This window comes from Rhinopithecus bieti, unplaced genomic scaffold (assembly GCF_001698545.2).
Source record: "Rhinopithecus bieti isolate Rb0 unplaced genomic scaffold, ASM169854v2 scaffold_13400, whole genome shotgun sequence".
Classification (NCBI taxonomy): domain Eukaryota; kingdom Metazoa; phylum Chordata; class Mammalia; order Primates; family Cercopithecidae; genus Rhinopithecus; species Rhinopithecus bieti.
The window spans coordinates 4,963,772-4,977,323 of NW_016807991.1; the positions used below are offsets into that span (position 1 = coordinate 4,963,772).

At 52.1% G+C, this 13,552-nt stretch overlaps 1 protein-coding gene across 4 annotated transcripts in view; it reads right to left on the minus strand.

The window, feature by feature from the left end:
• Positions 1-13,250, minus strand: part of ST6GALNAC2 (ST6 N-acetylgalactosaminide alpha-2,6-sialyltransferase 2) — a 31,430-nt gene extending 18,180 nt beyond the window's left edge. The window contains exons 1-2 of one of the 4 annotated variants that reach the window (XM_017884880.1): positions 12,564-13,242; positions 4,738-4,798 (exon numbers count right to left, since the gene is read on the minus strand). In XM_017884880.1, coding sequence (XP_017740369.1) covers positions 4,738-4,798; positions 12,564-12,688 — 186 coding nt within the window. In that variant the 5' untranslated portion in view covers positions 12,689-13,242. Of the gene's footprint in view, positions 1-4,737; positions 4,799-12,563 lie in introns of all 4 variants that reach the window. The other 3 variants (XM_017884881.1, XM_017884882.1, XM_017884883.1) reach the window with 3 other exon arrangements.
• Between the last annotated feature and the right edge of the window lie 302 nt (positions 13,251-13,552).

A 13,552-nucleotide genomic window follows, 5' to 3' on the forward strand; every position in this document is an offset into this window, starting at 1 on the left:
AAAAAAAAAAAAAAAATATATATATATATATATATGAAAATAGAAAAGATTGCCAGCCACCTGGAACTGTGACCATCTGAAGGATCTCCCTGACAGGGCCCCAGAGGTAGGCATTAGGTCTGAGGCGACTGGGCCTCCCTTCCCTTTTGTGTGGGTCATGCCCACCACACCTGAAGTACAATCCTGGTTAAGGTTATGGCTCTTGCTATGGTTTGAATGAGTCCCTCAAAGTTTATGTGTTGGAAACTTAATCCCCAGTGTGCAACAGTGTTGAGAGGTGAGAACTTTAAGGGGTGATTAGGTCACTTTAGCTCTGCCTTCATGAATGGATTAATTTGGTTATTGCAAGAGTGGGTTAGTTATTGTGGGAGTGGGTTCCTGATACAAGGATGAATCCAGCCTCGCTTCTCTGGAGCATACGTGCTCTCTTGCCTTTCTGCCTTCCATCTATGAGGATGCAGCAAGAAGGCCCTCTCCAGACACAGACCCCATGACCTGGGACTTCCCAGCCTCCAGAACCATAAGAGGTAAATCTCTGTTTTTTGTAAATGATCCAACTCAGGTGTTCTGTGATAGCAGCACAAAACAGACTAAGACAGCTCTGAAACCTCACTTCCTGGGTTTGCAACCTGACTCCACCACTTGGCTGCTGTGCGATCTTGGGCAGTTGTTGAACTTCTCAGAACCTCAGTCTCTGCATCTATACAATAGGGATAATCATATTGCGCTCCTTGGATTGTTAGGAGGATTCAAACGAAGTGTATGTTAGCACATATAAAAAGTGTCCTCTAGGTGGCCAGGCACAGTGGCTCACTCCTGTAATCCCAGTACTTTGGGAGGCTGAGGCAGGCGGATCATGAGGTCAGGAGTTTGAGACCAACCTGGCCAACATGGTGAAACCCCATCTCTACTAAAAATGCAAAAATTAGCCAGGCGTGTTGGCACATGCCTGTAATCCCAGCTACTTGGGAAGCTGAGGCAGGAGAATCACTTGAAACCGGAAGGTGGAGGTTGCGGTGAGCAGAGATCGCACCACTGTACTCCGGTCTGGGTGAAAGAGCGAAACTCCATCTCAAAAAGAAAAAAAACGGAAAAAAGTGTCCTGGAAATGTTAGCTATCATTACCTCCTAAAGGAGGAAGAGAGGATCTTGCTGTGTCAGCCTCTATTATTAGTGTCCCTTCTAGAGGGCAGTAAGCAGATAGTGTTACTGTCCCCTCCCAATGCCCAATTCCCAAGCACTAGGTGGCCCCTGAATCAGGGCAGAAGGAAAACATGAAGGAAGGAACAAGGGTTCTTACCCTTGCAAAAGGGTGGCCAGGCTTCTCTCAGACCCCTCCCTTCACCCCAGCAGCCACAGGGAGCAGGTGCAGGGGACACTTAGTTGGCAGCTTGCAAGAGAAACACAGGTCTCTTGTTGCCTGCTTCTAGGTGCTGAGGCGGCTGAGCCACAAGGGAACCCGGGATCTGGCCTCCCTTTGGTTTCCAGGTTTCCTATAAAACCCTGGAGGGACGGCCCAGAAAGAGCAGGGTTGATTCTTTCCCCCATCCCTCTCTTGCCCCCTTGGACTGTCCACCTCTCCGCCCACATAATCCCATAGTTCCTGCTCATGAGCACAATATGACCCCCTCTGAGAAGGAACTAGGACAGTGATGCTCAGACTAGTTGCCTATGAGAACCCCCCAGGGAGGTTTGAAAAACCCCATTGCTCAGCCCCGACTCCTGAGATTCTGATCTGATTGTTCTGGGGTTGGGGGCCGGCATTGGTGAGTCCAATCCCTACCCTCCCACCCTAACCAGGTGATTCTGCTGTGCAGCCAGGCTGGAGAGCCTGACAGAGGAGCTGCGGAACAGGGTGGAGTTGAGACGTGGAGCTGTGGGGGTGGGGGGGCAGGTACAGCTGCAAGGGAGGTGATGGGGAATGTCCAAGTTCAGTTTTGCTGCCCTGAACTCCCTACCCTCAGGGAGGCCTGGCGTGACTTCAGAGCATCCCTAGTGCTCAGCAACTTCTCCCAGACATGCTCCCACTGATCCTTCCAGCCCCTCCCTCTCAGGAATCCAAGTGCCTGGGGCACGTGGGAGGGTGTAGGAAGGGGGCCAGCCTGCACATGCCCTTCTGGGAGCTTTTACCAGACTGAGGAGATATGTGGACCATGTGCTGCGTTTTTCAGAACGCTAATTCTACTCACAACTTAGATCATATACTTTTTTTTTTCTTTTTTTTTTGACGGAGTCTCTCTCTGTCACCAGGCTGGAGTAGTACAGTGGTACACCTCGGCTCACTGCAACCTCCACCTCCTGGGTTCAAGCGATTCTCCTGCCTCAGCCTCCCGAGTAGCTGGGACTACAGGTGCATGCCACCACGCCCGGCTAAGTTTTGTATTTTTAGTAGAGACGGGTTTCACCATGTTGGCCAGGATGGTCTTGATCTCTTCACCTGGTGATCCACCCGCCTCAGCCTCCCAAAGTATTGGGATTACAGGCGTGAGTCACTGCACCCGGCCTTTTTTTTTTTTTTTTTTTTTTTTTTTTTTTTTTTTTTTTTTAGNCCCCGGCCTTTCTTGTCTTTCTTTTTTTTTTTTTGAGACAGAGTTTCGCTCTTATTGCCCAGGCTAGAATACAATGGCGTGATCTCATCTCACTGCAACCTCCTCCTCCTGGGTTCAAGCGATTCTCCTGCCTTAGCCTCCCAAGTAGCTGGGATTACAGGCGCCTGCCACCACTCCTGATCTCAGGTGATCCACCCACCTCGGCCTCCCAAAGTACCGGGATTACAGGCGTGAGCCACTGTGCCTGGACCAAATTAACAATTTCAAAGTAAGCATTATAGCAGAACTGACAGCTGGCTTGCTTTTATCCCATGGATGTGGTGTCAAAGTTTCCTTCTTAGCTCTGACCACCAGGAAGCTCAGAGCTAGATATATGACACGTCTCCTACTTTGTGACACATTTTTTCCTGCGCTTATTTCACATTGTCTTATTTTCATTTCTTCTTGCCTCATTTCCTCATTTTATTGTATTTTATGTTTGTGCTTTTTTTTTTTTTTTTTTTTTTTTTTTTTTTTTTAGACAGAGTGTTGCTCTGTTGCCCAGGCTGGAGTGCAGTGGAGCGATCACGGCTCACTGCAACATCCACCTCCCAGGTTCAAGCAATTCTCCTGCTTCAGCCTCCCTAGTAGCTAGGATTGTAGGTGTCCACCACCATGCCTGGCTAATTTTTGTATTTTTAGTAGAGATGGGGTTTCACCTTGTTGGCCAGGCTGGTCTCGAACACCTGACCTCAGGTGATCCACCCACCTCGGCCTCCCAAAGTGCTGAGATTACAGGCGTGAGCCACCACACCTGGCCGTTTTTGCCTTCTTATATGTGTCCAAAAGCCACCTCAAACCCTTTGTTTTAGACCAGGTGGGGACATATGTCAATTAGCATCAAACAGCTCAAGGTTCAAGGTGGAAAAGACTTCAGGAAGCTTGAAGATGACCTGGTCCAAGCACCCCTAAGGTGCTGGAGGTCTCTCTCCAACCTGCCAGTCAAGTGTCCATTGGCCTCTGTATTTATTTATTTATTTATTTTGGAGACAGAGTCTCACTCTGTCGCCCAGGGTGGAGTGCAGTGGCACGATCTCGGCTCACTGCAACCTCCACCTCGCGGGTTCAAGCAATTCTCCTGCCTCAGCCTCCCAAGTAGCTAGGATTATAGGTGCCCGCCGCCATACCCGGCTAATTTTTTGTATTTTAGTAGAGACGGAGTTTCAATGTGTTGCCCAGGCTGGTCTCGAACTCCTGAACTCAGGCAATCCGCCTGCCTCGGCCTCCCAAAGCCCTGGGATTACAAGTGTGAGCCACTGCATCCAGCGGCCTCTGTTCTTAAGACAGGGCCCCCATCGCCTGCCCAGGGCTACTTGCTGTGTCTTTGAACAACTTGGCTGTCACTAAGCTCTAGCATGCAGTGAAATCTTTCTCCCTGAGGCCCCAGGCAACATGTCCCAGTTTAGTCTCTTGGGCATGGAAAACACCTCTTAAGCCTGTATTAATCCAGAACAACACAGTCATCATCCTGATTAACGGCAGCACATGGAGCCAGGGTGGGGAGGAGTGGGATGGGGTGGGGGAGGCTGTATTGCACAATGGTTCTGAGCCAGGTTCTAGACAAGAGGCTGAAACCCCAGGACCACCTCTTACTACCTAAGCAGGGCACTTAACTTCTTGATGCCTCATTTTGCTCATTTGTCAGGGCCACATTCTAGGGTTGCTCTGAGGCTTCAGTGAGAGAACGCAGGTCAAGTCCCCAGATCAATGCTGTTACTTACCGTTATGAGGCAGGGCCCTGAAGCCTCTCAAACCTTCTGGGCAAGCAAGGGCATCTTTCCAGAGCTTGGAGTTTGCTCCAGGGTGAGCAGTTTCAATGTGACTTTTATACAAAGTAGATATTTTGAGGAGTAGAATATAAAATTCACAGGACTATTTAAGGTACAATCTTAGGACTCCGAAGAACTGTTCAGCTGGCTACGCCCCATGAGTATATATTGATTCATCTTTCCCTGTTGTTGGGCCACAAGAAACCCTATTGGTCAGGTCGGAGAGGCCCTGAAGGGATGGATGCTCAGCTCATAACTTAGGGCGTTCCGAAGAGCTCCTGCCCAGCAATCTGATGAGAATGTTCTTATTCGCTCTTCTTCCCTCCTCCCCACTAATTTGAGGGTGCTCAAAACTGCCACAGGGTAGTCGACCACTGTACCTTTCCTGTCCAAGAATTCGATGCCTTGGGTTGCAAGAATGTTTGAAATGATGTGGTGTCCCTGGGGGAAAAAGCAGAAAAAAAGCAGGGGTCAGCAGCTCTGACCTACCCCTTGGAAGCTTTTGGACTGACTGACTCCCTTAGCTCTAGGGGCGGACAAAGTTTGTCTGTGCCCATCGTGGTGGCTCACACCTGTAATCTCAGTGCTTTGGGAGACTGAGGCGGGAGGATCACTTGGGACCAGGGGTTGGAGACCAACCTGGGCAACATAGCGAGACCTCATGTCTACAAAATTTAAGAAATTAGCTGGGCATGGTGGCAGGCACCTGTAGTCCCAGCTGCTCAGGAGGTTGAGGCAAGAAGATTGTTTGAGACCAGGGGTCAAGGCTGCGGTGAACGTAATTGTGCCACTGTACTGTAGCCTAGGTGACAGTGAGACCTTCTCTCAAAAAAAAAAAACAAAAAAAAAGCCTGTTTGTTATTTTGATTTTTTCACTTCTGTACTCTTATTCTTTTTGTTGTTGTTGTTGTTTGTTTTTTTGAGATGGAGTCTCGCTCTTGTCACCCAGGCTGGAGTGCAGTGGCACAATCTTGGCTCACTGCAACTTCCACCTCCCGGGTTCAAGTGATTCTCCTGCCTCAGCCTCCTGAGTAGCTGGGATTACAGGCGTGCGCCACCACACCCAGCTAGTTTTGTATTTTTTGTAGAGATGGGGTTTCTCCATATTGGTCAGGCTGGTCTGGAACTCCCTACTTCAGGTGATCTGCTCACCATGGCCTCCCAAAGTGCTGAGATTACAGGCGTGAGCCACTGCGCCCAGCTCTGTGCTCTTATTCTTGCCATGTCTTTTTTCTTTAGGCACACAGGATACTGTCACTTTCTTATGTTTTGCTTCACTGTGTAAACTCAGAGATCAAGACATCCCTCAGCAACTGGCAGAAATGTGGAGTTTATAGGAACAGTGAGATGGTGTTTTAAAATATATGGCCGGGCGCGGTGGCTCAAGCCTGAATCCAGCACTTGGGAGGCGAGGCGGGCGGATCATCGAGGTCAGGAGATCGAGACCATCCTGGTAACACGGTGAAAAAAAAAAACCCCCCCCCCGTCTCTACTAAAAATACAAAAACTAGCGGGCGAGGTGGGCGGGCGCTGTAGTCCCAGTACTCAGGAGGGCTGAGGCAGGGAGAATGGCGTGACACCCGGGAGGCGGAGCTCTGCAAGTCGAGCTGAGATCCGGGCCACTGCACTCCAAGCTGGGCGACAAGAGCGAGACTCCGTTCTCAAAACAAAAAAAACAACCAAACAAACAACAAACAAACAAAAAATATATATATATATATGAAAATGGGCGGCGCGGTGGCTCAAGCCTGTAATCCCCGCACTATTTGGGACGGCCGAGGCGGGCGGATCACTGAGGTCAGGAGTTTGCGGGGACATCCTGGGCAACCACGGGTGAACCCGTCTCTTACTAAAAATACAAAAAAACTAGCGGGCGAAGGTGGGTGGCGCCTGTAGTCCCAGCTACTCCGGAGGCTGAGGCAGGAGGAATGGTGTAAAACCCGGGAGGCGGAGCTTGCAGTGAGTGAAGATCCGGCCACTGCACCTCCAGCTGGGAGGACAGAGCCAGACTCCACTCAAAAGAAAATAAAAAAAAAAATAATTATATATATAATATGAAAATAGAACAATTGCCAGCACCTGGAACTGTGCCATCTGAAGGATCTCCCTGACAGGGGCCCCAGAGGTAGGCATTAGGTCTTGGAGGCGACTGGGCTCCCTTGCCCTTTGTGTGGGTCTATGCCCCCACACTTGAAGCTCACCAATCTCTGGGTTTAACGGTATGGCTCTGCTATGGTTTGGAATTGAGTTCCCTCAAAGTTTATGGTTGAAACTTAATCCCAGTTGTGCAACACGTGTTGAGAAGGTGAGAACTTTAAGGGGATTAGTCCACTTTAGCTCTGCCTTCCTGCAATGCAATGGATTAATTTGGTTATTGCAAGAGTTGGGTTATTATTGTGGAGTGGGTTTCCGATACAAGGATGAATCCAGCCTCGCTTCTTTGGGGCATACATGCTCTCTGTGCCTTTCTGCCTTTCCACTCTATGAGGATGCAGCAAGAAGGCCCTCTCCAGAACAGACCCCATGACCTGGGACTTCCCAGCATCCCAGAACCATAAGAGGTAAATCTCTGGTTTTTTGTAAATGATCAACTCAGGTGTTCTGTGATAGCAGCACAAAACAACTAAGACAGCTCTAGAAACCTCATTCTGGGTTTGCAACCTGACTCCACCACCTTGGCTGCTGTGCGATCTTGGGCAGTTGTTGAACTTCTCAGAACCTCAGTCTCTGCATCATATACAATTAGGGATAATTATATTGCAGCTCCCTTGGATTTTTAGGAGGATTCAACAAGGTGTATGTTAGCACATATAAAAAGTGTATCTTAGGTGGCCAGGCACGTGGCTCCACTCCTGTAAATCCCAGTACTTTGGGAGGCTTGAGGCAGGCGGGATCATGAGTCAGGAGTTTGAGGACCAACCTGGCAACATGGTGAAACCACTCTACTAAAATGCACAATTAGCCAGGCGGTGTTGGCACATGCCTGTAATCCCAGTCTACTGGGAAGCTGAGGGCAGGAGGATCACTGAAACGGAAGGTGGAGGTTGCGGTGAGCCAGAGATCGCACCACTGTACTCCGGTCCCCCCCTGGAGGTGACAAGAGCGAAACTCCATCTCAAAAGAAAAAAAACGGAAAAAAGTTCTGGAAATGTTTTGTATCATTACTCCTAAAGGAGGAATGAGAGGATCTTGCTGTGTCAAGCCTCTATTATTAGTGTCCTTCTAGAGGCAGTTAAGGAGATAGTGTTACATGTCCCCTCCCAATGCCCATTCCCAAGCACTAGGTGGCCCCTGATCAGAGCCAGAGGAAAACACTGAATGGAAGGAACATAGGGGTTCTTACCCTTGCAAAAGGGTGGCCAGGATTCTCTCAGACCCCTCCCTTCCACCCCAGAGCCACAGGGAGCAGGTGCAGGGGCACTTAGTTGGCAGCTTTGCAAGGAAAACACAGGTCTCTTGGTTGGCCTGCTTCTAGGTGGCTGAGGCGGCTGAGCACAAGGAACCCGGTGATCTGGCCTCCCTTTGGTTTTCAGTTTCCTATAAAACCTGGAGGGGGACGGCCCAGAAGAGCAGGTTGATTCTTCCCCATCCTCTCTTGCCCCCTTGAACTGTCCACCTCTCCGCCCACATAATCCAAGATTCCGCTCATGAGGGCCACAACTATGGACCCCTCTGAGAAGGAACTAGACGTGATGCTCAGACTAGTTGCCTATCGAGGAACCCCCAGGGAGGTTTGAAAAACCCCATTGCTCAGCCCCGACTCTGAGTTCCTGATCTGATTGTTCTGGGGTTGGGGCCGGCATGGTGAGTCCAATCCTACCCTCCCACCCTTGTTAACCAGGGATTCTGCTGTGCAGCCAGGCTGGAAGAGCCTGACGGAGGAGCTGGCAGGAACAGGTGGAGTTGCAGGACTTGGAAGCGGCTGTGGGGGTGGGGGGGCAGGTACAGCTGCTAAGGAGGTGATGGGGAATGTCCAAGTTCAGTTTTTGCTGCCCTGAACTCATACCCTGCAGAAGGGCCTGGCGTGACTCTCAGCAGTCATCCTAGTGCTCTGTAACTTTCCCAGACATGCTCCACCATCTGTCCTTTCAAGACCCTCTCTCAAGGATCGAAGTGACCTGGGAGGCACAACATGTGAGGTAGGGTGTAGGAGGGGCCAGCATGCCCATGCCCTTCCTGGGAGCTTATTGCAGCCTGAGGAGATATGTGGACCATGTGCTGCTTTTTCGAACGCTAATCTACTCACAACTTAGAATTATGACTTTTTTTTTTTCTGTTTTTTTTTGACGGAGTCTCTCTCTGGTCACCAGGCTGGAGTACGTACGTGGTAACACCTCGGCTCACTGCAATCCCCACCTCCCTGGGTTCAAGCATTTCCTGCCTCAGCCTCCGCCGAGATCGCTGGGGGACTTACAAGGTGCATGGCCCCACGGCGACCGGGCTAAGTTTTGTTATTTTTAGTAGAGACGGGGTTTCACCATGGGGGGGTTGGCAGGATGGTCTTGATCTCCTTCACCTGTCGTGATCTCCGCCTCAAGCCTCCCAAAGCTTTGGGACTTACAGGCGTGAGTCACTGCACTGGCCGGCCTTTTTCTTTTTTTTTTTTTTGTGTTTTTTTTTGAGACAGGAGTCTTGCTCTGTCACCGGGCTGGAGGTGCAGTGGCTGGATCTCATCGCTCGAAGCTCCGCCAACCTCACCGCGCTTCTCGCCATTCTCCTGGCCTCAGCGCCCTCTGTCGCTAGCTTGGAATAGTGTGCCCCGCACCCTCGACGCGCCGGCGTCTTGTGTTATTTTTGTTAGAGACGGCGGTCTCGGCGTGTCTAGCCCAGGATCGGGTCTCGATCTCCTGACTCTCTCGCGGAACACATAGCGTCTCGGACTCCAAAGTGCTGGGATTACAGGGCTTGAGCCACATTGGCGTGCGCTGCTTTTTTTTTTTTGTTTTTTTTGACAGGGTCTCACTTTGTCACTCAGGCTGGAGTGCAGCGGCAAGATCTTGGCTCACTGCAGCCTCGACCTCCTGGGCTAATCCTCCCATCTTAGCCCCCCAAGTAGCTGAGGCTACAGGCATAAGTCACCATGCCTGGCTATTTTGTTGTTGTTGGTATTTTTAGTAGAAACAGGGTTTTGCCATGTTGCTCAGGCTGGTCTCAAACTCCTGGGCTCAAGCAATCTGTCTGCCTCGGCCTCCCAAAGTGCTAGGATTACAGCCATGAGCCACCTTCATATTCTCAATACTTAGCCCTAGAATGTTCTCTTTTTAAAAACATAACGTTGATAATGGATAGTAACTGGCAGCCCTGTGTTGATTCTCACTGTCTCTTTTAAACAACAACAACAACATTTAATAGAAATGCCCATGTGTGGGACCCACTGATCCAGATTCTGCCATGAGGAAATTCCCAGACTGGACTCCATTCTAATCTGCACTAAAGAGCCCCCTCCTTGGGCTCTGTAGAACCTGTCCCAGCTGCCCATCTTCCTGGACTGTCCCCTGTAGCCAGGATGTCCATTTGCAGTCCCTAGCTGGGGAAGCTCATGTGGCCTGCTGCTGGCTCTGCCCAGAATGACATCCACCTCCCACTCTCTCCCAGACTAAATATCCACCTCTCACAAAGCAAGGCTGAGTCCTGACCTGCCTCGCACTGGGGTTTAAGCTACAGTGCAAATATAGTGAAACAGCAGGAAAGGGCCAGGTGCTTGAGTCATACTACATTTTGAAAAGAGGAAAGATCTTTTTTTAAAAAAACAAAACAAAAAAAGCATTGTTGCATTATAATAGAAGTATAGTAAACTTCATACTTAAAGTTGTATTAGATACCTTGAAATAATTTTGTGTTTAAAAAAAAATGTATTACTTGGGAGGCTGAGGTGGGAGAATCATTTTAGCTTAGGAGGTGGAGGTTACAGTGAGCCAAGATAGACCCACTGAACTCCAGCCTGGGTGACAGAGTGAGACTGTCCCCAAAAGATTATTTTTATAAGAAAAGGAATTCATTTCTTACAGTTGTGGAGGCTGAGAAGTCCAAGGTCGAGGAACCACGTTTGGTGAAGACCTTTTTTTTTTTTTCTGCTCCTTGTGGAGCAGGGCTACCCCATAGGCAGTGGTCCAGAGCAGCCCAAGGGCCTTGGTGTTGGTGGGGCAGGATGTCACATGCAGAGTGGGGCTGTGCTGCTAGATGAGGTCTCTTCCTTTTTGTAAAATTATTTTTACTTGGCACATACTTGCGCATATGTACAGGGTACAGTGTTTTTTTTTTTTTTTTTTTTTTTTGAGACAGAGTCTTGCCCTGTTGCCCAGGCAGGAGTGCAGTGGCGCGATCTTGGCTCACTGCAAGCTCCGCCTCCTGGGTTCACGCCATTCTCCTGCCTCAGCCTCCCGAGTAGCTGGGATTACAGGCGCCCACCACCACGGCTTTTAATTTTTTGTATTTTTTAGTAGAGACGGGATTTCACTGTGTTAGCCAGGATGGTCTCCATCTGACCTCGTGATCCGCCTGCCTCGGCCTCCCAAAGTGCTGAGATTACAGGCATGAGCTACCGCACCCTGCCACAGTGTGGTATTTCAATACGTGTATGCGATGTATAATAAACAAACCAGCTAATTAGTGTTTCCATCACCTCGAACTTATTTTGTTTTTTTTTTTTTTTGAGACGGGACCTCCCTGTATTGCCCAGGCTGGAGTGCAGTGGTGCGATCACAGCTCACTGCAGCTTCGACCTCCTGGGCTCAAGGGATCCTCTTGGTCAGTTCCCCAAATAGATGGAGGCACAGGCATGCACCACCATGCCCAGATAATTTTTGTATTTTTGGTAGAGATGGGGTTTCGCCATGTTGCCCAGGCTCATATCAAACAAGTATTATTTCTTTGCATTGAGATACTTTGTGTTTTAAACATCTTTACATAAAAGTGACAAGGATTCCTTTTCTTTTGAGGCAGGGTCTCGCTCTGTCGCCCAGGCTGGAAGGCAGTAATGCAATCACAGCTCACAGCCTCGAATTCCTGGCCTCAAGCAATCCTCCCACCTCCACCTCCCAGAGTGCTGGGACCACGGGCGTAAGTCGCCATGGGGGGCTAAGGATCCTCTTTCTTAATGCCTTCAGTCCTTGTCAGGTTTCATAACCCTCATTACGCAATTCTGACTACAAGGAGATGTAGGAACTTCAGGTGGCGCCGCTAGAACACCCTTTGTTCTAAGAGCGCTGGACTCCTGATCCCTGGCAAGCTGTTTCACATTCTTCTGCGACTTTTGGTGTGTCCTTTGACTGCATCTGTGGAGACCAGATACTGATTTTGTTTTCATCCCGTTAGGCCCCCAGCAAGGTTGGTGGGAAGTGCACAGATGGAAAAGCGCCAGGAAGGGAAAGGCTGGGGCTGCAGGCCTCTCCCTGAGGCTGCCGGCCCCTTCCCTCCTCCCAAACCCAGACTTCCCACGGCTTGGTCCGCTTTTCTTAGGCTAAGCGAAATCATTTTGCGGATTCTTCAGTCACTGGAACCACCACCTGCTAGAGGCCGGCTCCCAGGTTCTCCTCGTGGGGCACCCAGGAGAGGAAAGTGCCCAGGGAGGAGGAGGAGGGAGTGGAGCGCAGGAGGCGGCGCAGGGAGGAGAGCACGGATGGAGCCAGAGGTCGCCCCTTGTTCCCCCGGGCGCCCACCTCTTCGCGGATTGCGCCCGCACTCAGCTTAACTAGATACCGAGAGCAGAGGCCGGGGAGAAGGGAGCGGGCGCGAGGTGGGCAGAGACTGCAGCGGGCGGGAAAGGCGACTGGCCGCGGCCCGGCCCAGGGTCCCCACGAAGTTGGAAACCGGAGACTTGGGTCCCTGCCCAGAAAGCAGTATCTGACGTTACCGAGGGAGAGTTCCCTACAAAAAAAGTTTTTATCTGCTTCGGGGACCCAGTAGATTTCTACAATAGAAAGTATACTCATCGTGCGGGGGAGGACTTCAACAAGGGTGCAGGGGCGAGGTGTTACTTGGACCCAGGCAAAGGCCGCGGGGTCCGGGCAGCACGAGGTTAAGGCTGGGAGGGGGTTCTGGCTACGGGTTCTAGCCGCGACCCGAGTTCTTGCCGAGAGCTGCCCCAGAGGGATCGACGCGGAGGTTGGGCTGAGGGCTGCGGGCCGCCGGGGAGCCCTGGGCTGGGCGCCCTCCCCGCGCCCTGGTCGCCCCCACGCCCTCCCGCTCTGCGCGCGGCAGCCCCTACCTGGCTCTGGCCGCGGGCCCCGGGTACCGCTGCACCGCCGAGAAGTACAGAGCAAAGAGAAGCCCCGAGCAGGCAGCCGTGAGCAGGAGCAGCAGCCAGAAGAACGGCCCGCGCGGGAGCCCCATATAGCCCCGGCTCGCGAGCGCCCCGGCCGCCGACGTCCCGGGCAGAAGGGAGAGGCCCTTGTGGGGCGGGTGGCACTTGCTGAGGCGGCCGTCCTGTCCTGCCCCGCCCTGCCTGCCCGGTGCCTGCGGCACCTCCCCGCCGAGCAGCTCCCTCTCGGCCCCGGGTGAGCAGCCAGACGATACAGCACCCTCGGGGGCTGGGCGGCGAGTCCCCTGGGGCTGGAGTGTCGCCCCGGCACCCGGAGCGTGCGATCCTCTGGCCCTGCCCCCTGCCCGGGGGACTTCGGCAGCGGCCACTCCTGCAACTGCGCTCTCTCCAGCGCCCAGCCCCGGGAAGCCGCCAGTCTCGGCTTGGGCAGGGCGCTTTCCTCAAGCGGTCCGGGGCTGGCTAGGTGCGGGTAGACGCCACCACCTGCCGCGCTGGCTGCGCTCTGCGCTCTCCGGGCCGGGCACTCGACTTCCAGACTCCGTGTTGGGTTGGCGGCGGCCAGGAGATCTGCCCGGCGCCCTCCAAAGGACCCTCAGACCTGTCAGTCTGCGGACACCAGGACAGCTGGGAGGGGGCGGGCAGGGTGAAGGAGCAAACTCCGAGAGCTCAGTCTCTGGGCTGGCGGTAGAGAGGGCAAAAGGGGGTGAGGTGGGAGCCTGCCGTGATGTGTTGCGTGGGGAAACTGAGGCTGTCAGCGCTTATTTGGTGACCATCCAGGGTGGCCAGTCCCCTCAATCGCATTGAGTTCCTTTCACAGAACGAGGCCAGTCAGACCACCTGAAAGGTTCAGCACAGCTGGTTCCCAAACTTGTTGGCACCAGGGACTGGTTTCCTGGAAGACAGCTTTTCCACGGACAGGGGTGGGGGTGGGGGTG